The 24939-nt window shown below is 35.5% G+C and overlaps 1 protein-coding gene across 3 annotated transcripts in view; it reads left to right on the top strand.

Moving 5' to 3' along the window:
- Nucleotides 1-24405, top strand: part of FGF12 (fibroblast growth factor 12) — a 543042-nt gene extending 518637 nt beyond the window's left edge. For all 3 annotated transcript variants that reach the window (XM_025425369.3, XM_025425368.3, XM_025425367.3), the window contains one exon: nt 18955-24405. In XM_025425369.3, coding sequence (XP_025281154.1) covers nt 18955-19073 — 119 coding nt within the window. In that variant the 3' untranslated portion in view covers nt 19074-24405. The remainder of the gene's footprint in view (nt 1-18954) is intronic.
- The last annotated feature ends 534 nt before the right edge of the window (nt 24406-24939 follow it).

Below are 24939 nucleotides of genomic sequence, written 5' to 3'. Positions count from 1 at the left end.
AATACTTGACACTTATTTAAAAAAAAAAACTGCCTGAATATAGAAGCAAGAAAATTCTTGAAAGTAGAAAAATAGTGCTAGTTACCATTTGGAATGTAATTTCCCTCTCTGTTGAACACAAGAATTTAATTTCTCAAGCTACACATTGAAAAGACAATCATGCTATTATGGTTATTTAAAGTTTGCAAAAAACCTTTAGAAATATGTTTATATCCTAATCTATACATTTTTGTGAACAAATCTAACAATATGGTGTATTAATTTTTTTGTGTTTTCTAAGGAAAGAAAATAGTATGCTACTTATTGTGACCAATAAATATTTGCAGTTTTCAATTTTTCCCTTCTCAGTCGAGCCTATAACCTCCCTTCTCATGATCATTTAATACTTATTTTCAAATTGATTGATGAAACGAATAATTTTATGGCAAGGAAATCCATTTTGGGTGACTTGTTCCTTACAGGAGATGAGAATATACCATTGGAGTAACCACTTTTGCTATATTCAGTCAAGGTTTTTAACATAGGGTTTGAAGTAGCGGTGACCTAGACATTTACCGATAACCTTCCTTTCTGAAAGTCACATTATAATCACTTAAAACATTAGTTCAGCCTCTTTGTCTGTGGAAATGAGGGAATTGAGGCAATGTATTACAATTCTGCAATTTAGCCAGCCTTTGTGTCCCCTAAATATCTATAAGGCATGTCAGGTCAGCCAGTGTAGGATCACAATGGCTGTTGCACAGTACCTATGAGTGTAACAGTCAACAAACATTTGTTCAGTCAACATTATGTTCAAAGCACAGGGAGGGACCTGTGGCATTTGGAGGGACCTGTGGCATTTGAAGCTCCTGGTCCCTCTCAAAACTCCTCTCAGACCCTGTGCTTTTAACCACACAAAACAGAACTTTCCTTCATGTAATGTATTTTTTTAAAGATTTTATTTATTTATTCATGAGAGACACAGAGATAGAGGCAGAGACACAAGTAGAGGGAGAAGCAGACTCCCTGCAGGGTGAGGGGCCTCTCTGTCACTTTATTGTCATATATAATCCTTTCCCCTAGAACTGATCACATTGTATTAAATTTACCTGTTTGCCACACTATCCCGTTATCCATGGCTTGATCATTTTTTGGATGCGTGGAACAAGTTTTATTTTTCGTCATATATCCTTGTTTCTTGTAATATCTTGCATATCATAAAGAGATATTCAATAATCTGTTGTCAATTGGATAAGTGCACACATGAATAAACAAATGAATAGGTAAGTATGAAAACAAAAAAGAATTACATATGCTCCAGATAACCTCATAATATTCTTAGATATGAAATATGTGTATTGATGGGAATAGTACAATGTAAAAAAGTTATGTACTACATGTTGCCAGAATGATATTGGGATTTAAGGAAAGAGCTATCACTTCCACCAAACAAGAAAAAAAAAAGATATTGAAAAGCTGATTATTTAAATGTAATTTCAAGGCTAGGCCAGGTCAGACCATTAGAGGTGAGAGGTAGAGCTCCAGAGACAAAAACACTCCAGGTGCAGTGTGAATAAACTATTAAAACATTTGCATCATTTTTTTAAATTGGAGCATAATTAACATACATGTTATACATGTATGTAACATACGCATTATATTCATCTCAGCTGTGCAATATAATGATTGAACAATTCTATACATTTTTCAGTACTTATCAAGATAAATGTACTCTTAATATCCTTTATCTATTTCACCCATTCCCCTGCCCACATCCCCTCTGTCACATCATTTTTATTTGTGCATTTAAACAGACTTTTTGTTGTTGTTGAAACAAAAGTAGCACAAGCTTGTTAACAATATTCGAAAATTCAGGAAAGTGTAAAAGGAAAGGAAAAATCCACTTGTTTTATTTGCTCTTTTTGTAGATAATGCTTTTCATACCGACTCCCCCACAAAAGAAAAAACACACCTATAATTTACCCACCTAATCATGACTGCTGTCTGCACTTTGGCTAGTCAAGTTTCTTGAGATTGTATGACCATGTACACATTTCCAAGAGTGATGCATTCAGTGACCATATTCCTAGTCTTACAGCTGCTTAAATTCTAAATTTATTGCTGCATTTCAGTACAAACATAGAAAGAGGCTACTAGACAGTCCTGATTGTCTACTTTAGAATTAGATTTGGCTAGGTACGATAGAAAACCCATGTTAAGAACAGCTTAATCATACAGAGTTTTATTCTCACAAACCAAATCAAGAAACCTGCTGTGCAGGGCCAGTTCTGTGGCTTCCCAATTGTTAGGGACCTCAACTATGTCCAGCTCTGAGAGCCACTCTCCCTAGTGTGTTGTACAGTTGCACCACACAATGGCTCTCGATTGACTTTTATGCCCATGGTCCAACCAGCATCTTCATCCTAGACAGAGGGAAGAAGAAGGGATGAAAAGGGCAGAGGCAAACCCCGTGCCAGTGTTCTCTTCAAGAAGGTCCCCTTCGGTTGCCATAAGATACTTACATCATGCTGAGTACAGCCCAGGCAGGATGTTGCATTAGGTGCAGGGAAGCCTAGCAATGTACTATTTCTTCTGGATCACTACATGCCAAATAAATGCTCAGGTATTTTTAGAGAATAACAGACCGGGACAGTAAGATCCTCTGCTTCAGCTTGCCATCATCTTAACTTTAGAAGAGCCCTGATTTCCTAATTTTCTTATTAAGAGCTTTTGGTTCATTGTTTTATTCTTAATTTTTCTTATTTATTGATGTCTTAGAATGATTTTCCTTTTGTTCTGAGGGGGAAAAGAAAGTTCATTCTAAATCAGAATCACTAATATTTAGATATGTTTCCAAGGCTCTTCATCTCTTTTTGGATGATGGGAATGAAAATTTAGGTATGGAATATGTAGAATTTGATAAGCATCGCTTGCAAAGATGAAAACAAGAATGCATTTGTTTCAGAACAAAGACTTTTTAATTCCCTAGAAATGTCTTTGACTTTTGTCTTAGCAAGTTTCACTTTTTTGAACAAATTAGCTAACAGTTCTATAAATGCTTGCTTCCAACAGGTATTGTGCTAAACCTGTCTCAGTTATCCCCTCTTTTATTATTCATTCCATTTCTATGAAATGGATTCTAATATTAATATAATTTTACAAATGTGGAAAATGAAGCACGGAGACATTAAGTAATTTGTGCCATATCAAGCAGCTTGTAAGTGGCAGAGTCAGTATCCAAGCCAAGGCATTCTGGCTCAAGCAAGCAAGTGCTTAATCTTTGTGAAGACAAGTGAAACTGCTTACAGTCTGAAGTCTGAAATGTAACCTCAATATAGCATAGTATGACCCTAGCAAGGGCTTTTGAATAAATGTCTCCTATTTGCTTCTCTCATGTTTTTATATTGTAACAGACCTAAGAAATTGGTCAGCTCTCCCACACCTTTTTTGTACTTTGATATCATTATTATAATGCAAAAATGTGAACAAATTCCCAGTGCTTCTCCATGCAGCTATGCTTTATATTATCAAGTGATATAATTATATCATTACCATTATTATCAAAGATATGTGCACTTGAGGTTTTGTTAGGCATTATTCTACTATGCAGTGAGAACTTCTTTCTCCTTGCTGGGATCCCCAAGCTACTCGTGCCACCACTATTACTACTACTATTACTAGTCTTACTGCATCTATATAGTTTACTGTTGGCTAGGCAGGTTGCATATGTTACCATCATTAAACCTCACAACAACCTTTTCTTATTACCCGCATTTTATAGGTGAAGAAACCAATATTTAAAGTAATTAAGTAATAAGCTGTCCAATCAAAGGGCTAGATTAATACAGTGCTGGGATTGCAGTCTAGGAAGCCTACTGCCAAAGTCTATACACCTACTCCGTATACTATATTGCTCTTCAATCTGAAATAAGCCTGTGGATATGCTGATAATTAGAAAAATTAGCCATAGCAAAGTAGAAGTGTTATACTATGATACAACTTGAATAGTAAGCTCTAAACCATGCAAAATGGACAAAAGCATACATGATATGACAAGATAAGTTCATTGTGGTAGATAATCAGATAGGATAGTTATAGGAATGCCATGTTGAAACTAGGCAAAAAAAGATTAAGAATACATCATTTCTTTTTCAATGAATTTTAGCAGGCTTCATTTCCTACTCTGCAAAAGAATTTGGAGCAGATGATTCCTCAAGTTCCTTAATAATGGCATTCTGTGCATGCTTTATAAGCACTTTATTATAAAACCATGTCCCTTCATGGAATCTAGCTTAGGATTTATAAATAAAATGATTCTAAACACATTTCCTTTATTGAATTAGTGAATGAATAAAGTACAGTTTTATGAGCTATTCCCATAATGGATGATTCATGAATTTTTTTAGGAGGAGTAGAATGAAAGACTTTCTAGCCATAACTCGTTGTAAAGAAAGTTTTTGGTAATATATTTTTCCATAGGACAATTATAAAGCAGAAGGCATTTTCAGAAAAGAAAGAAAATGACGTCTTTATAAGAGGTTGGCCATATGGCTGGCTAACCAGAAAGGTTGTCAGTTATCTTTAGTTTTTAAAGGAATTTTTATAAACCTGTAAACCTACCATTGTACAGTTACCAAGAGAGTCCAGTATTGACTGTGGCCTATAAATGTTCCCCCTCTTTTGGGAAGGGGATTAACCACTTACAGAAGGAAAGTCGGAGAAGGTTTGTTTCATTTTTCAAATAGCTCTTCTTTTTCTCAAATCCTGATGATGATATCATTTTGAATGTCAGGATTCCCAAAATTAAACGCTGCCAGTCCCAGGATCTTTCAGTCCTTCACTGATTATTGGATAATGACCCACCAGCCCCTTTCCTATCACGGTCTCACTCTCCAGCCTCGGTTTAGAACACAGGTGGTGTTAATGAAGGGTTGCAAGGGCATCTATTCAGACAGATGGACGGACTTGATATTTAAACCCATTACTATGTACACTTGCATGTCAGCCTTTACTTACATGGGTCCCCTCCCCTGGAATTTAAGACAACGGCACAGGCTTCTTGATTCCCAGTTTTGCCTTTTCAGAGCATTGTTCACACCACAGATAAGTAACTCCCCCAGATTTAAATAGTCTTGGTGGTAATCTCTCTCTGTAGCTTCAGATTCAGCAGCCAAATACTCTTTGACAAAGAACAAGATGCAGTCTCCTCCTTTTCTCTTCCCTCCTCCAAGAAGCACATTACTCAGCTCCTGCAGGTGGTTGGGTATTCAGAATCTAGTTCCTCCCTCCTGGAAAGAATATGTGCACTTTCCAAAGACTTAAGCTTCAAGAACTTAATCATGGAGAGAGAAATATGTTTCTACAGTAAAATTAGTAAATATCAATTGAGAGACATTGCTACAGAAATATTAAACTCTAAATGAAGGAACATTTGCTAATTTCCACCAATATATTTTCCAGTGGGGAGATAAGACTGACTCTCTCTCTCTCTCTCTCTCTGTCACACACACACACACACACGCACGCACATAAATGATCCATCTTTTCCTGTTGATTTAAGCTAATAGAACCTGATTTAAGTGCCAGCAGTATAACATAGAACAGTGTTTCCCAAACATCAATATCTGAACCATCTGGAGTGTTTAAAAAGTACAGATTCTCAGGCCAGATCTCCAGAGTGTTCTCATTTTATTGTCCAAGTGATTATGATGGCAACCTGGATCCAGACTTAGTGTTCTAAACTGAATTTGGTGATTCTAGGCTCATTTTGATCAAATATTCAGATTATTGTGATCAATGTATTGGACTAAGCCTAATCTACCATAGAGTAAATGGACACTGACACCATGGAGTTACATATATTAAACATGTTAAATTTTGCCATTTCCTACTGCTATTAAGATGGCTGTATTCTAATGCTGAATTAAATTATTATACTAAGTTAGAGCTAACACCAATTATTGCACTGAGTTGACACTGAGAAAAAGTAACCTAATACAAATCAATTAATCAAGGATAAATAAATATCTAATTCTTCTGATAAAAATTTTGCAAATGATTTGCTAAGTAATTTTGAGAAAATAATTTATCTTCTTCAACCTCAGTAATTTCCAAAGATGAAGTTGATTACAAATGCCATCTGTTTCATAGGAATAAAAGGAAGATAAGACCTTGTAAGAAAGTTGTGTATCCCAAAATTGTCAGATCAATCCAAAGTGCATTTTTCGTTTGCCCTTGGAAACTGGACATTGTGTTATTGGGTTACGTCCTGGAGAAACTGTGAAGTATGGTATTCATACATGTGAGGTATGGTATTCACTAAGGGATTAGAGAACGAAAATTGAAATTTGGAAGGAAAATCATCTCTTCAAAGACTATATAATGAGATACCAGAGAACTGAACAAATCAGGATCCCTAATGCTTTAGAGTCCTAATTGGGAGGATACTAATGGCAAATTGATTTTGATATTTTTTTTCAATTGACTGGAAAGAAAACTAAATGATTTTTTCCCCCAGGATCCTCTTTTGGACCTAACCATACTAAAAGACAAACACAGAGCAAAAAAATACCTACCATGGATGCTTTCGATTGTTTTAATCGTAGCAAATGGCTGCAATTCTCTTTTTCTCTCTCATTCTCACTTTCTCTCCAGCTTTTGAGTTTTGGATCTCTGCCAGCCTGTGACAACTTCTCCCAAGCCAGTGTAACTCATTCAAAGAAGCATCTTCCTGGCTTCGAGTTTAGTCTTTAATAAAACCCTCCTACCTCTCCCTGCCACATTCTTCTTCCATATCTATCTCTCTCCTGAACACAAATATTGCTTCTGATCTCTTTCTAAATGAAGATATAGATCTTTGTGTTCACAGTGCCTCTTAACTCTTTTTAATAAGTATTTACAGCATATTGGGTGCACTCCTTTGGCAATACATAGCTTCTGAACCAGCACTTAAAATTCTTCTACAGTTCCAAAGGGATTCCATGTGACATTAATTAAGGTGTGAAATTGCTTCATGTTAATTGCTCACACCCTTCCATGATCTGCGATTAAAACAATTAAATATCTTTAATGGTACATTAACTAACAGAGCAATCTAACCTTTCTACTTCTTAGCAATTACAGAGGGCCAAGGAAAATTCAATTAAATTGGTAGTAATAAAAAGAGTAGTCATATTTCATTCTTCTTTGATGGAAACTGATATAGGATAGGGGTTCTTTCTAGAGTGCCCTTTATATGAGCTTTATCAGAAACTGGAGTTTCATTGCCTCCATTTGGAAAACAATTTGTCAGCAGCAGCTCCAATCGCCCTCCACCCAGGTTTTCCGATCTCCCTAATAGAGCAACACTGATACTGAACGATTTATACCTACTTCTTCCCATAACTACAAGAACACTCACTTTTTAAGTGATTTGTAGGAAGCCAAAAGTAATATAAGTAATAATTAGTAGCAATGGTACTGCTGTATATGCCACTTGTGTGGCTCATTATTTTTAACATGCTTCCCTAGCCATAGTATCACTTGATGGGCACTAACACTTTGCGCATATGCAGGTTAAGAGTATCATCCCAATTTTAAAGATAGGAAACTGAGTTTAAGAGAGGTTAAATAACTGACCCAGGTCCATATAGTTAGAAAGGGGCTAAAACTATGACCAGAGCTGTTATCTCTATCAGACTGCCAAAAGGATCCAGTTAGCTGCTGGAGGATTGACCAATGTCTATAACATACAGTTAGTAGTGACTAACAAGAGTGATTTCATTGGTGTAGCAGGGAGTAAGTCTAATTGGAGTGGATTCAAGTTATCACAAGAAGTAAAGAGAAGAAGAAAGTAATATGAAATCACACTGTAGAGGAGCTCTGCTATAAAAAGAGAGAGAGAGAGAGAGAAATAGGAAGCTAGCTAGAGAGAAACATTGTGGTTACAGAGTGTAATTTGTTTGCTTGTTTGTTTAAAGCTATCACAGCACATGTATAGACTGATGGGAATAATTGAGGAGAAGTTAAGATTTGGCATCCCAGGAGAGATGGCCACTGAATAACACTGACCAAAGGGGGTGGGATCACGTGAGCATGGAAGTGGGAAGTGGAGGGTGAGATGTACACAGGCCATGGGAAGAGTTCAAGCACTAGAACACATGTGAGCACATATATGCAGGTTGGTCATTTTCATGGTGGAAATACAAAAACTTTCTCCTCTGCTTCTTTTTTTTTTTTTTAATTTTTTATTTATTTGTGATAGTCACAGAGAGAGAGAGAGTGAGGCAGAGACACGGGCAGAGGGAGAAGCAGGTTCCATGCACCGGGAGCCTGATGTGGGACTCATCCGCCCTGGGCCAAAGGCAGGCGCCAAACCGCTGCGCCACCCAGGGATCCCTTTCTCCTCTGCTTCTAAGTGGAATACAAAGCAAGGTGGTTTGCTGATAAAAAAGGAAGGAAGGGAAGGAAGGAGGGAGATACCAAAAAGAGAGAAGGAGGGGAAGGAGAGAAAGACAAGAAAGAAAGAAGGCAGACCTGTCATGTGAATCTGAGGAGGGTTTGAGGAGGAAAGAGAAGGTGTGGAATGGTCACTTAGGAAGAATAGGAGGGGGAATTGGCAAGAGAAATGTAAGAGGGTTCCAGGAAGTGCTGGGGACCCCCATGAGGTTTGGGATCAGGATTTTTTTTTTAATAAATTTATTTTTTATTGGTGTTCAATTTACCAACATACAGAATAACACCCAGTGCTCATCTGGTCAAGTGCCCCCCTCAGTGCCCGTCACCCATTCACTCCCACCCCCCCGCCCTCCTCCCCTTCCACCACCCCTAGTTTGTTTCCCAGAGTTAGGAGTCTTCATGTTCTGTCTCCCTTTCTGATATTTCCCACACACTTCTTCTTCCTTCCCTTATATTCCCTTTCACTATTATTTATATTCCCCAAATGAATGAGACCATATAATGTTTGTCCTTCTCTGATTGACTTCACTCCGATAATACCCTCCAGTTCCATCCACGTTGAAGCAAATGGTGGGTATTGTCATTTCTAATGGCTGAGGAATATTCCATTGTATACATAGACCACAGCTTCTTTATCCATTCATCTTTTGATGGACACCGAGGCTCCTTCCACAGTTTGGCTATTGTGGCCATTGCTGCTAGAAACATCGGGGTCCAGTCAACAAAGTTTCATGTTGTTTGTTTTCTGCACACATGAAACTACTTGACTATGAGCTTAGAGCAGGAACTCTAGACTTAATCATACATGAATTTTAATGCTGATTCTGCTCTGCGGTGTCCCACACCACTTCTAACAAATTACCCTTTTTGTTCTTCAGTTTCCTTATTTGCAAAAAAGACCGATAAAAGTATCTACCTTTTCAATCATTTAAAATAACCATAGTGCATATAAAGTACAGATACATAGTAAGTGCTGAATTAATATTAGTTATGATTATGAGCACACTGACTACTCAGGTGGGGAGTACCCACTAGATGGTACCTGCACCTGGTTTATTACAGTTGTCTGATTTATAAATAATAGCAGGGGATCCCTGGGTGGCTCAGTGGTTTGGCGCCTGCCTTTGGCCCAGGGCGTCATCCTAGAGTCCCGGGATCGAGTCCCACATCGGGCTTCCTGCATGGAGCCTGTTTCTCCTCTGTCTGTGTCTCTGCCTCTCTCTCTCTCTCTTGCTCTCTGTGTGTCTCATGAATAAATAAATAAAATCTTTTGAAAAATAAAAATAAAAAATAAATAATAGCAACTTTTGAGATTCCACTTTTTTTGGTTTCCAAGAGAAGTGTGTAACTAAAATAAATGCGATTATTGAATACTGAAAGTTGCAAACAAGGATTCTGAGCCAGCATAATGAAAAAGAACACTTGCATCTTCTGATAACTGCATTTGCAACAAAGGTACGAGTTAAAAAAAATATATATATATATATAATAGAAAAATAGTAGCTGGAATGCCTGCCCTGGAAAGACCTATACCTAATCTTACAAGGAGAAGATGTGTCTTATTTTTGACAAGATTTCAACGCTCAGTGATATTTCTTAAGTCTCTCTCTTTTCTAATGGCACAATCTTGTATTTAAAAATAAAGCAAAAAATAAATAGAGCAAATACTGTATGTTATCCTATAGTTGGTAGCTTATGGTCTTGTTATGACCAGGTGTAGTATTTTGTTTGTGATACCAGGACTGCAAGGCTTTCTACAGAAATATAGCCAGTGCATCTCAGGCGGCTGTGAAAATGACAGCCTCCGCAATGCCAAGTCACAATGTGACTCGTGTCTGTCATACAGGTGTGTTCCACTCACATTAAAGGGTGGAACTGGGGATTTTTAGTGAATGCTAGGTCTTAAAATAATATCCGATGTGGGCTATGTTATTAGAAACTTTCATGTGTCCTTGCATCTGCGCAGGAGGAAAAATATCCTCTTATCAAATCTCTCTACCTCATTTTTACTCTGAAAGCTGCAATGAATCCTCCTTCAGTGTACTATGGATCAAGAAAAATCAAAACATGAATAAAAGGAAACAGCCAGAAGAAGAGAAGGGGGGGGTGTGGTGAGGAGAGGAGAAAGAGAAATAAATTGAAACATATATCAAAATAGAGGGGAAATAGAAAACTGATGTGAAGAAAGAATACTAAAGAACCAAAAAGAAATGCTTCCCTTTTTAGAACATTATCTCCTTTTACCATTTATCCAAAGCCATTATGATATTATGTGTTAGAGGAATAATGGTATTTATCTCAAAAACATCCTGTGGGATTAAAAAAAAAAGAGCAAGTGTTTTTTGCTTTGTTTTGTTTTTCATGCTTTAAAGGGTAAAGAGGGCACGGGGTATGATCAAGAACCACCCAGGAGTGCCAGGTGAAAGAGCAGCAGTGTTGTTAATCAGGCATTGTATCACTAGGACACTAAACATTCTTGATATTTAGATGCTGAAATTTTGTTGGGAAAATAGTGTAAAGTGGAATCAGAAAGAAACACAATTGGAAATCAGTTCCATGCCAAGTGGTAACCATTAAATCATGACCCCCTGAAGATAAAATCTGTATCACAAGTGTAGTTCCCAGGGTCTCAGATGAGACATGGTTAGATTGTACATCACAAGCTTGCAAATCAGAGAACTTGTTTCCAGTAGTTATATATGGGCAATGGCACTGAATCTGAATTTCTGAGAAGGGTGATTGGAGAGCTAGGAGAATAAAAATTCAACGAGTTGAGTTTTTTTGTTTGTTTGTTTCACTCTGTTCTCAGTCTGGAAATTACTCCTCATCAAAAGAACTGGAATATCAGACTGCACTCATAGCTGAAGTAGGCCAAATGCATACAACAGACAGCACAGTAAGAAAATACTCAGGAACAAAGAAATTAAATATATATATAGAGAGAGAGAGAGAGCCTTCCTAGAGCAAAATAAATCTATCCCTAATGAAATAATAGCTTATTATAATAGAAAGTGATGAAAAAGCTCCCCCCCATCAAAAATCATTGTACTTTGAAATAATGCAAATTAAGAGATCAGAGGTTACTGCAATTACTAATAAGGACCTGATTATCAGGAAGAGAGAAAACTTAATCTTGCATAGTATGAGGCTGATTTGAGAAGCACAATTTGGGAGCTGTAGAATTTATATAACTGTTTGAAATTCAGAACCTAAGTAGTTTCCTGGATATGCTTCTTAAAGGTTTCCCACAATTGCTTAGTATATGATTGGAAATTAACACCAGAACTCCAAATTCTAGTTGTAGTGGTAGTAGCTGTATAAAATTGTGATTAATTCTTATTGGAAAGCATATGTGATGCTCATATATGGGATCAGTGATTCTTGATTTATATCATTTGTTGATTGTGTAGTCATCTTAAGTGCTACATTAAGCTCCCCACAAAACAAAAGGAGAACTCTTCTCAACATGTTAGTTAGCTTGACCAAGTGAACCATTCTTTCAATTGTCAAAATTATGGTATATGGAGAATATCAGATAGTGTATATATTAGATAAGCAGCAGGTCTCACACGTAATGGTGCCTCAGCTAGGTCTGTTTCTAAGAAAGTACAGTTGTGTTTGCAAGTTATCAGAATTCATGAAAGTTTCAGATACTGCCAACCATTTTTTAGGATCCACGCAGTAAGATTCAGTTTCACTGATTCTTCCTGACTAATCTGACTGGCTGTATTCATGTCATGTAAACATAGTTAGACATTTTTCTAGATAACGAGATTGAATAAATAGATTTTCACTATACACTCATGTCCTTGATGGACATATTTTTTAACTCTTCATTCACTTATCAAATTGAGGCTGATAGACATCAGGGTCATGCTTTAAATCTTCCAGCTGGGAACTCAGAAGGTCTGACATGAGTCAGCCCTGCCAGCTTATTCCTCCCTACTTCTCAATTTTACCCCATTCTTCAACCAGTCACTGTTTTTCTTTTTTTTTTCTTTTGTTTTTGTTTTTCTTATATAACCTCTTCAGTCTTATTTGGTAGCTTATTCATCTGTGTAAATCCTCTGCATTCTTCAAGGCTAAATCAACATTGTATAGCTATTGTTCTGTGCTCTTTTCCATTCCACTCCCCACTCTGGCTCTGAACAGTCTGTGATATGTGTGTATGTCTGTGCTGTTCTTAGCCTTGAGCTCCATGAGGGCAGGATTCAAGCGGCCACCTCTCACAGTTGCTATGCAATCTGGCAGGGTGCCTGGTGCAAATGAAACGTACACCTGTTTATCGAATAAATGAACAAATCAACGCTTGAACCAATTCATCTTTGGGTACTAGTTATAAAAGAGAAATTGAAATTGGAGGAGAGGAAAGAACATGAAAAGGCCATTTTAGGATGAAGGTGATACAGCATTAGCTTGGCCAAGTAAAAAGGGTCAATAAATGTTTTGTGAACCAGTTGCATCCTACTAAGTCATCCAAGACACTCAGTATCTCCCAAGTCTATATATGAGTGTCAGGACCACCAGGTCAGAACACTTTCTCCCCTGTCTTCCCATCATTCAGTAATTTATAGCTTTAGGTCCAGTCAGGACACTTCTCTTCCAAACAACAAATTCTTCTAATATAGAACTGTCTAAAAGAAACATCATATGAGCTACATATGTAATTTAAAACTTTTATATACACTTAAACAATAAAAACAAACGTGACAAATTTTAATAATATACTCCACCCAATATATCCAAAATATTATCTATTTAATATGTAACCAGTTCATATATAACTGATGATATGTTAATTCTTTTTGTATGGTCTTTAAATTTAATGTTTGTTTTATACTTACAGCACGTCTGAATTAGGACTAATCACATTTTTTTTTCAAATATTTTATTTATTTATTCATGAGAGACACACAGAGAGGCAGAGAACAGGCAGAGGGAGAAGCAGGCTCTATGCAGGGAGCCCAGGACTAATCACATTTTAAGTGCTCTGTGATCACATATGGCAAAATGGATTTTTATATTAGGTAGCGTGTTCCTAGGATATTCTCATCCGATTTTCCTGTCCTTTTACCAATTCTATACCCCCTCAGTTATAGCTCAATTCTCTCCATCTTACTATAGTACTAAGACCAATATTTTTGAATATTAAGAAATTGTTGGATCTTCCCAAGCAAATAAGACATTTCTGGCTTTAATAGTCATTTCTTTCTTTATAGCTTATACTCAGTATTTGTATGTGCATATTTTTTTAAATGTGTAATTATTATGCTGTATAAAATATACACAACATAAAATTTAACATTTTAACCATTGTAAGTGTACATTTCAATGCCATTAGGTACATTCACATTGTACTTATATACATTGAGTCATTCTCCCTTCTCCAGCCCCAGGAACTTCTTACTCCAACACTTGTTACTTTCTTTTTGTTTTCATTTTTGAAAATAGCCATCCTGCATTTGTTTTTATTACCATTTTTGAATGACATTAGGAATATTTAGTAGAGGAAAGGCCAACTTGGATCTCAATTAATAAATGGATCTAGGGCAGCCAGGGTGGCTCAGCGGTTTAGCACCACCTTCAGCCCAGGGCATGATCCTGGAGACCCGGGATCGAGTCCCACGTCGGGCTCCCTGCATGGAGCCTGCTTCTCCCTCTGCCTGTCTCTGCCTCTCTCTCTCTCTCTCTCTCTCTCTCTCTCTCTGTCTCTCATGAATAAATAAATAAAATCTTTAAAAAAAAATTTTTTTAAATAAACGGATCTAATTTAAGCATTGTCTGACATAAGACAATCATTTTTTTCCATTTTCTTAAATGTAAATCTTATTTTATTTAAATTCAGTTAATTAACGTATAATGTATTATTGGTTTCAGAAGTAGAGGTCAGTGATTCATCAGTCTTATATAACACCCAGTGCTTATTCCATCACTTGCCCTTCTTACTGTCCATCACCCACTTGCCAGATCCCCCACCCCCCTCCAGTGACTCTGTTTCTTTCCTATGATTAATACTCTTATGGTTTGTCTCCCTCTCTGATTTCATCTTTATTTTTCCCTCTCTTCCCCTATGATCCTCTGTTTTGTTGCTTAAATCCCACATATGACTGAGATCGTATGATAATTGTCTTTCTGATGGACTTATTTTGCCTAGCATAATACACTCTAGTTCCATCCACATTGTTGCAAATAGCAAGATTTCATTTTATTGAATGGCTGAGTTTATTCCATTTTTTGATAAATTGATCTTTTGCTTTTATTAGAACTCTTGACTAGGATTTTGAAGCCTTTCATTCTCATCCTGGTTCTGCCCTTACTATTTGACATTAGGAAAGTTGATTAGTTTATTTCATATTTTAAAAATTTGGATAAGAATTTCTCACTTTATACACAAGATTATTATAATTATCAATTGAGTTAGTCAATTTAAAATGACTTTGAGGGGTGCCTGGGTGGCTCAGTGGGTTAAGCATTTGCCTTTGGTTTCAGTTATAATATTGGGGTCCTGGGATAGAGCCTGCTCAGTGCGGAGTCTGCTTCTTCTTCTTCCTCTGCCACCCCTCCCTCACTTGTGCTCTCTCTCTCAAATAAAATCTTTTTAAAAGTGGCTTTGAAAACACTGAAATAATAGATTTATTTAAGGGATTAAAATTTATTTATGAGATTACCATTGTGGTTATTTTTTTTTTTTTTTATTTTATATATTCATGAGAGATACAGAGAAAGAGGCAGAGTCATGGGCAGGCTTCCCACAGGGAGCCTGATGTAGGCCTCAATCCAGGCACCCCAGGATCATGCCCTGATCCAAAGGCAGACGTTCAACCACTGAGCCACACAGGTGTCCCATTGTGGTTATTTTGTACATCAAAGTGATTGGGTTTTACATTTTGGACATATAATGCATTTTGTAGAACACTTATACCTTCTGTTTTCTTGTATTTTGTGTCATCTTTTTATTGTTTATCATTTAGAATACCACAGTTATGGAGTACTAATACAACTATCAAAGGAAGTTATATTACTTAAGAGAAATGGTTTGTCCTTTCTTTGCTTTCTAATTGGACCATACTCTTTTAATTACATTTTCATTCTAAAATTTGATTGAGCTTTGTACTTCTTGATTTATCAGCTTCTTGAGTTAGACAGTAATACTAACATCCCAGAGCCTATAAATAATGAAAATTAAAGCCCAAGAAATCAATCTGTTTGACAAAGTTTTTGTTCTCTTTGTTTATATTTGTATGCAATTCCTAGATTGTCATAAGTTTGCTTTCTTTAAAGAAAGTTCTTTCTATTAACAGAAATACAGAAATTCAAATAATTACTTGATTTATTGTGGGGTGGGGGGTTCCAGTGAACTAGGAAACCTATTTATTACTCTTCATTTTCCAACTAAGAACTAGTTTTTTCAAAACCTGGAAAATTATTACACCATTTAAATGGAAATTATTACACCATTTAAATGGAAATATCTGAAAATTAGTAATGGAGTAGTCCTGAGGAGGGCAAATTGCATGCTCTGCTATGATACTAATGAATTTTGTTCCCTTTGAAACACTGAAAATGTTCAGATGCCAATTTAAAAATCCTCTTTGGGGACTTGATACCAAGATGGCAAGCAGGATTAAGTTATTGGAAAAGTTATCTGCAGTGGTAGTTATAATGGTAATATTTCACATTGTCATGACTCAAGTATTTTATGCATATGTGAGAAATAACAAAAAATAATAAAGAGATGAAGTTAAAATCAAATTCTTTGGGAAGAATCTATGACATAAGGAAACTAAAAAAAATAAGTAGTAAAATAAGAAATTCAACTATAAAAGTTATTTTAAAATATATTCTTGAATTTAAGTTGGAAAATAACATCCTTCAAGTATCTCTAAGTTGGAGTTTAAGAAATTTGCAGGTCAAAATCTACTTTATATATACATATTTTTTAATGAATCTTTCTTTCTTTCTTTCTTTCTTTCTTTCTTTCTTTCTTTCTTTCTTTCTTTCTTAGCACACACATGAGCCTGGGGGGAGGAGGAGAAGCAGAAGGGGAGAGAGAATCTCAAGCAGACTCCTGGCTCTCAGCCTGGAACCCAATATGGGGCTCAGTCCTCTCACCCTGAGATCATGACCTGAGCCAAAATCAAGAGTCAGATGCTTAACTAACTGAACCACCCAGGCCTCCTCCTCTATTATGCATATATATATATATTATTTTTGTCATTCTTTGAGACTCTGATTTAGCAGTTTGTAGTCAGGCCTGGAGATGTATTGGTTTTCACAGTTGACTAGGTGCAGTGTAGGGAAAACTCTTTTATGGTATCACATAAATAGCTTTCTAATAGAATCACTTCATTACTTCTGAGTTCCCTGTAGACTTACCAGTTATAAATAAATAGCTTTATTTTGCATATATAAATGCATGCTTTAATTTTTGAGATTTTGACATTTTGCCCATAACAGAAATATATGTAAGAGACATTTAGACTTGAGGAATTACAAGATTTCCATAAGACCTTCCATAGGATCTTCTGTCTTTTGTAAGAGAAAGTGAAAACTTAAATTATCTGCTGGCATCATCTGAAAATTAAGCATCAATTCTTTCTCAACTCATTTTCTCTGTACAACTTTGCTACTTATCCCAAAAGTCTTTGGGATATTGGAGGAGCCATTTAGTGTAATAATTGAAATACTTTAAAATCTCATTTAAAAATATATATGTAAAAATGCAATAAAATAAAAATAAAATATTTGTGTGCAATAGTTTTGCACATTATACTTAGCCAAACATAGTTTGTTTGCATATTTTGTACTACCCAAAGTGTAGTTCCATTTGCCAAGACCAGCATCACCTGGGAACTTATTAAAAATGTAGAATCTTAACTCCACGGAAACCTTCTGTATCAGATTCTGGATTTTAACAAAATATCCCTGGATGATTTGAAAGCACATTAACGTTTAAGAAGCTCTTCCACTGCAGGACACCTGGGTGGCTCAGCAGTTGAACATCTGCCTTTGGCTCAGGGCCTGATCCCGGAGTCCCGGGATCAAGTCCCACATCGGGTTCCCTGCATGGAGCCTGCTTCTCCCTCTGCCTGTGTCTCTGCCTCTGTGTGTGTGTGTGTGTGTGTGTGTGTGTGTGTGTGTCTTTCATAATAAATAAAATCTTTAAAAAAAAAAAGAAGAAGAAGAAGAAGCTCTACCACTGAAATATTGAGGGGGAAAAAAAAACCTGTGTCCTCATCACTAAACTAGTCTAAAGAGAATTTTTTTGTATCTTAACTCTCTTAATCTAGTTTTTAATTTAGAATATCTTTAGCCACCCCTCAAAACTATCACTTTGTTCTCTGAAATCTGTTATTCAAAATTCTAATGAAGAGATCAGCTCCTTCATTTTCTTAAACATCTTTGGATGTTTAGTATATGCCAGGCACTTAATTCTCATAAAAATTTAGTTTTTTAACTACAACAGTGTATCTAAGTTGACAGAACTAGTGAGTGGCTGACTGAAGTTGGGGACACAAGTGGTGTGGCTCCCAGATTGGTGCTCTTAACCACCACATGACATCTATTTGGTCATAGCCATGCTCAGGTCTCCTGTACCAGGGCAAAGCCCAGGCAAGGAAGCTATTTGATTAGAAAGAGCATTTAGATTACTAAAGCCCTGTATTGATGATTCAATACATGGAGGTACTTAACTGTTTGTTCCTAAATCAAGGATAAAAATAATTCCCGATGTTTAAGTGAAATATTTCATATGCTTGTACACATTTGTCTATTTCACAACAATGTAAGGAACGAAGATCCTATCTTACAAGAATAACTATGAGTTGAAAAATATTATTCTTTCTGTGCAATTATCTAGCAATAGCCATGATAATTCACAGATGACTGAGCTTTAGAGCCAGACAAAACAATGGAGGAAAGAGGAACAGTTTTATATAAATGTGAACTAAAATCTCACAGTTGCATATTCAAACCTGGAGCAATCAGGAAAATGATATTTGGTTTGTTTATTTTCCTCTGTCCTCCCTCCTATTGTCATTTTTTATGTAGGATACCCTGAAAATTGTTGATAAATATTTCAATTTGATCTAACAGCGTTGTGTTTCTTATAGTAGGGTAAAGATTAGGAACATGTAAATAAGGGTTTTTTTTTCCTATGCAAACTAGACTGCAGATTCAGGACTTTAAAAAGTATCTATGCCTACGCTTTTAATGTTATACTTGCAGTGTCTCCTCTAACTCTAGATGAAAATCCTGTTATATAGGTTAGCAGACAGGTAAGATTCTAGCCTTATCTGTAGGAGAACAGAAATCACTCTATGTCCGCAGTTCAAGAAGACTTAAAAGGTTATGACTGCTACAACTGGAAGAGGACCATACATATCCAATAAATATGTTATCAAGTTAAAAGTCATTTTACACTGGGGAGGAGAGCTAGTGAATGAGAGTGAAGAATATTGTAAAATCAAACTTGAGATGCTTATTGAGGCCAAATTGATGTCTACAATTATAAGTAATTGATGTAATTTTGCTTTTCAGTGTGTATGTACAGAGAGCCATCACTACATGAAATTGGAGAAAAACAAGGGCGTTCAAGGAAAAGTTCTGGAACACCAACCATGAATGGAGGCAAAGTCGTGAATCAAGATTCAACATAGCTGAGAACTCTTCCCTTCATCCCTCTTTCATCCCTTCCCTTTTTTCCCTCCCCTTTACCTATTTCCTTCCAATTAAATCCACCCAAGGAGAGGAAAATAAAATGGCAATCCAGGACCTAGTGACTAAGATTCTGCACTCAAAAATCTTCCTTTGTGTAGGACAAAGAAATTGAACCAAAGCTTGCCTGTTGCAATGTGGTAGAAAATGCACATGCACAAATATTAGCACACATAAAATCAAGGGAAAAAATAAATCAAGACATCACAACATTGTACTGTTATTAATAGAGGCTAATTATAATGAAGACAATAACTATAATAAATTTGAAATAAAGTTACTATCTTAAAGACAAGGGTTTTGGAGAATTGAACTTACAAATCAATGTAATACCCTGAATAATTTAAACTTTGGGTAATGCTGTGATGTGTGCTTTGTGTTGAATTTGAATTTTCTTTGGGCATCTGGAATTGACACATAATTACATCCTGTCTCCAGGATTTTTTTTTTAATCATGATATTGAACATGTACAAATCATAGATTCTTCTAATGCCTGTATGATATAAGCCAGGAATCATTTAAAAGTTTAAAAATTTTTTTCTTGAAGTTGTTACTTATAATTATTTTATGCAAAAGACAGAGTTCTGTTGAATTTAATGATATTAGCTGATTTCATTCCTTCATAAAAAGAGTTTCAGATTAACCTAGAAGATTATAATATTTTTATCAAAGGAATTAATCCAGGATCTCATTTTTATTCATCCTTTAGGAAAAAAAAATGTGTTCTAAGGCTGAGGTAACTTTTGGGAATTCTGTATCATTGTCATGCCTGGGCGGTGATGAATAAGTCATATGGTCTTATCATGTGGTCTGTTTTTTTACATTGTGCACACTTTTGAAAGTACAGGTGCATGTCCAGCTGTGTTAGAGAGTTTTGTACCATCTCTTGCAGCAGGAAAGAAAAAAAAGGGGTTTCACGTAAGGAAATAAGTCCTAGGAAATTGTTAAAGCAAATTGTATTTGCCATTGTACCTTACCAGAGTTTTATGTATGTAGCATTTTCCAAACTTCACCAAGAAATTGGGAGGCATGGCTATGAAATTCCTAACTTACCATGTCATGAAGCCAGTGGCTTGCTTGTTGTTATATAACTTTGTTAATAAGTTTAGTTGACAGTAAGTCTGACTCCTAGAACATAGAAGGGAACTTAATATACTGAATTTTCAAGGGGCATAGAGAAACAATACAGAATTAACAGCTATGGTTCCAACATACCGTTGTGTGAAAAAAAAAAAAAAAAAAAAGAACCCTCAGCGTAAGGACTAGGCAAATGCATAGTTAGTAATAATAAAGGATTAGAAAAATATCAGGGAAGAAATGAATGTTATACAATTGCCTTGGAAAAAATAGACGTACTTAGTCCTACAAATCAGGAGTGGTATAGAGACACCCAAATTAAAATAAAACAGAATTTTAAAAAGTGTATGCAGAATTATGGATATTACCAATGAGAAGACTTAGCATGTTACTTCTCCTATAGCTCTACTGTCCAGCATGTATTGTTCCAAATACAACTCCCTAAAATATATACACTCTGCAGAAGCTCTAGGCCTTCACTTAAATGACCTTGCCATTGGTTGCTGTATTCTTTCAAAGTCAATGTAGTTCCCCTCACTCTACACAATCATTATTCTTTAATAGTGGTTTGTGTCCTTCACCAAGCATTCTATTTAGGTTATCAGGAGGGTAGCAGCAAATGAAATGGAGCAATTTGCCTTATCAGTTGTAAAGACTAAAAATTAGGCATCTTGGCAAGGATTTTGAACACACATTTGCAAAAGATATTTGTTTAACCAAAAATATTTTGAAAGTAACAAATAAAGACACTTAAATTAAAAGAAAATAAAAAGAATGTTACTCTTGTAGGAAAAGAATACCATTGTAGAAAAAAAAATTACAATACTGTTTGTATTTCTGCTTGTCACTCTTGATTCAACTTGATTTTAAACACACTTGTCACTTCCAGGACCAAACAAATCCCTAGCACAAAGCCTGTTTTCTTTGAAAAAATAAAAAGAAAGAGGATTCTACAAAATGGATCTCAGGCTCATTTAGCATGAAATGACTTGAGATTTTTATGGTGACACACACGCGCGCACACACACACACACACACCTACAGACCCTGCAAACTTATCAGTAACACAATTGACAATTTCACAAAGTGTTATTAATTACAGTAATGATTTCATGACAATATATTTAATCTGGTTAAGTATTATGAAAAATGTAATAAAGATATGAACTCCCAACACAATTTTCCCCTCAATTTTCAATGGCTGTCCATCATTTATTACCTAGACTCATATTTGTCTTCTTCCTGATAGCAATTAAGAAACAGAAGCTTAACCACCCAATTTCTATATTGTTTTTCCCACATCATTTAAGCAAATGCTGACCATAGTAAAACGTTTAGAAATTAGCTTTGCCTTATTTACAATTAATTTTAAAGAATAAATGGGAAACATCGTATTTCTTTTACATATTAACCTGACAAAAACTGTAGGGTGAACATTTGCTTAACCGCTGCTTACTTTTAAAGTACCTAAATCTTTTAAAAGAAAAAGTCAGTATTCACTGTCTAGGTTTTCAAAATTTTACCAAATATAAACATATAAGTATCCTATTTCCTCTAAAAATATGAGCCAGTTTTAATAGTTTTCATCTTTCTTCCAAGTGAAAGAATTTGTTACTTTGATTTTTGTCATTCCCATTTCTGGGTCTCAATTCACCCATCTCTTATGTTCCTATAAATAAAATAAGCTCTTTCTTTTTTCAATGCATTGGGATATTCTCAGGAAAAATATAACTTTTAGTAAAGCTTTGTAATTGACTATGTACATATAAGTCAAGATGTGTTTATTCTAAGAGTCTTTATTGTATAACATGTTTCAAAATCAATGGGCTTAAGAATGAAAACAAGACTTTTGAGAATCTCTAAATAGTTTTCTGGTCAACATACTTCAATTGATTTTTAAGCTAGAAGTTAGAGGTATAGAAACAAAATGGTGCTGAAGTTCCATTTGCTAATTCAGAGCCTTTTGTGCTTCAGGAAACCAGAGGACAGCCAGCCAACCTGTTCTTGATCACAGTAATAGTTTAGGTTTCAAATTTTACATATGAATTTCATAGCACATTTTTAGCCACTATGGATGGGCGCAATAAAGAGACATCAATTTGATGTAAATTGTGATGCTTTATGGGCCTCATTTTAACCCAGATAGCTTTTTAGAAGAATTCTTCAATTTAGGAAAATGACACTGCTGTAGATAGATATTATTATATCTATGGATGGTGGTCCTATGGTGCCACTAGATAGATGGTCCTATGGTGCCACTAGGACGAGATGAGAATATTAAGGCAATAGTAAAAGGATGAAGAATGGCTTGTATATTACAAAGTTCGAAGGTCCTAAATTGAGACCACTGATTTCTTGGTGAAGAAGCATGACTACATCAACACTAATTTTTTTAAACATGGACCCAGAAATAGCAAATCTCTTCTATCCTCATGGCTTAGTCTACAAGGCCTTGCTCTGAGAAGGTTTTTCCATGGTGTTGCCTAATTTCGTCTGCACAAGGTGAAACACACTCAAACATCCAAATTCCTTGCTCATTTTAATAGCATAAAGGCTGAGATTATTTCTCTGTCATAAAATTGTAAATAGCATTTTTTAAATCAGAATCACATTTAAAACAGTGGATTGTTCTACAAGTATATATGTGTATATATACATATGCTTCTGAAATAAGGGTAGAGTTTTTATTTGACTTGTGTTCTTTAGTCATAGCTAACCAAAAAATAAAGAGATTTGAATGCAAAACTTTATATACAAATGTATATTTCTAATGGTGATATAAATTGCCACTTTATAATAAAAATAAGGAACTGGTGGAAATAATCATCCAAGCACATGCTCCTTCAGAACTTCAGTGATTCTGAATTCCCTCTTTCATATAGAAGTGAGATTTTTTTTTTAAAGTTATCTTAAAAAGCTATACTTCCGACATAGATTCCATGAAAAGTCATATCAGATTGAAGAGTTATGGTTAAGGGAAGGAAAAAGATGCTAAATTCAGATCTTTATTTTTCGGGATTTTTCCTTGGAGTCCAAGTTAAAAATTCAATATTTAAAATCTAAATAATGTGAAAATTGCTAATGTTCAGAGATGATATATTAGGCTTCTGTAACAGAAGCAAAAATATATTTAACAGTACAATAGCTTTAAAGTAATGTCATCATAAACATTGCATCATTAGATGTTTTATTAGTTGGAAAGAATGAGTTGATGTTTCTTTGTCTTTGCTCCAAGCACAACCTGAAGACAGTGGCATTCATTTTACTTAAAGTCGTTCAAAAGTCCAGAATATACTCCCATGAATAGAATTGGTATTAGCTCCATTACAAGGTTAAATGTTACAATTCTAAGAAATTATTGACACTGAAATGTTTAATAAACATGTTGTATGAGAAACTGAACAAATTAATGTTTCATTTTTGCATTGAAGCACAGACTATTCAAATCATTATTTTTTGAGATAAGATTTATAAAATGTTTATACGTCACAATATTCCTGAAGTTAAAATTAAAATCATGAGATGTTCATGCATGTAGACAAAATACTTGCAATTTTTTTTGGCATTAAACTTCTCTGGGAAGTCTCTCCTTTTTAAAAATGTACTTATCCTATAACATGTCACCGAAAAAGTGCTGTGTCTTATTTCAAAAGATTAAAATTAGATTCACAAAAGGGGAATAAGTCAGAATTTTCATTGAACGTCATAACCAAAAGTAAAAATTACTTGCTAAATATGAAACAGCTAGTGGTCAACTTAATGTCTTACTTTTTGAGGATTAAGAAATAGAGTTCACATTCATTTCTTCATTGATTTACAGTATACTAACTAGAGGTGTCATTGAGTTTATGGATTGTAAACTAAACTTTAGTCTCAAAAAAAAAATCTAAGAAAGGCAAACAGATAAATAAATAAGGTAATACCTGAAAGTAAATGTTACAATAAACTTTTACATACAACTGGCAATGCAACAATGAAGCCTACAGGGAAGGCATTGATTGAAAAAAAGTGATTTACTGAGTGATCAAGGAGATGACAAGGGGCCCCTCAAGTAGAGGAAATAGTTTGAAAAGTTATGGAGACATGAAAACCACATTTTACTTGGGAAATACTTATGAATGAAACATGGGAAGAGTGTTCAGAGGAGGAGATGGAGGAAAAACTGAGTTGATGCCAATAAAAGAAAGTTATTCAAAGTTTGGTCAGTGCGATATTTGGATTTATTTGTGCCTCTGTATCTGTTAGGATGCTTCTGGTTTCTCGGAACAGAATCCCCAAACCAAACTGGGTTCATAGCATCACCACTGAGGCTTAATTTGTCCGCAGTTCTTCAGCTCCACCCACCTGCACGTGTGAAAACGTCCGTCCTCCAGTCAGTATTCATTCCTCTGTGAGTCGCAGACGCCACAGGTTCATATCCTCTTAACTGTTCTCTCTTACGGTCCCACCAAAACAAAACAGAACAAAACAACAACAACAACAAAACACACACACAAAAAAAACAAAACAAAACAAAAACAAAACAAAACAAAAACAAAAACAAAAAAACAAGCAAACCCCCCCAAAATCCTAAAATCTCATTGGCTTACATTGGGTGATGCATCCATACTTGGATGAACCACCGTGGCCAGAATTTGAGATGATTTGATGAGTTTAAAGTGAACCTGAGCCCTTTCTTGGGCTTGTCTGCTGGATGTACTTCCCCAAGGATACAGGTCTGCGTAGATGAG

Source organism: Canis lupus, chromosome 34 (assembly GCF_003254725.2).
Source record: "Canis lupus dingo isolate Sandy chromosome 34, ASM325472v2, whole genome shotgun sequence".
NCBI classification, from domain to species: Eukaryota; Metazoa; Chordata; class Mammalia; order Carnivora; family Canidae; genus Canis; species Canis lupus.
Note: the sequence above shows the minus strand (reverse complement) of the source record. Positions and strands in the feature narration are given on the sequence as shown.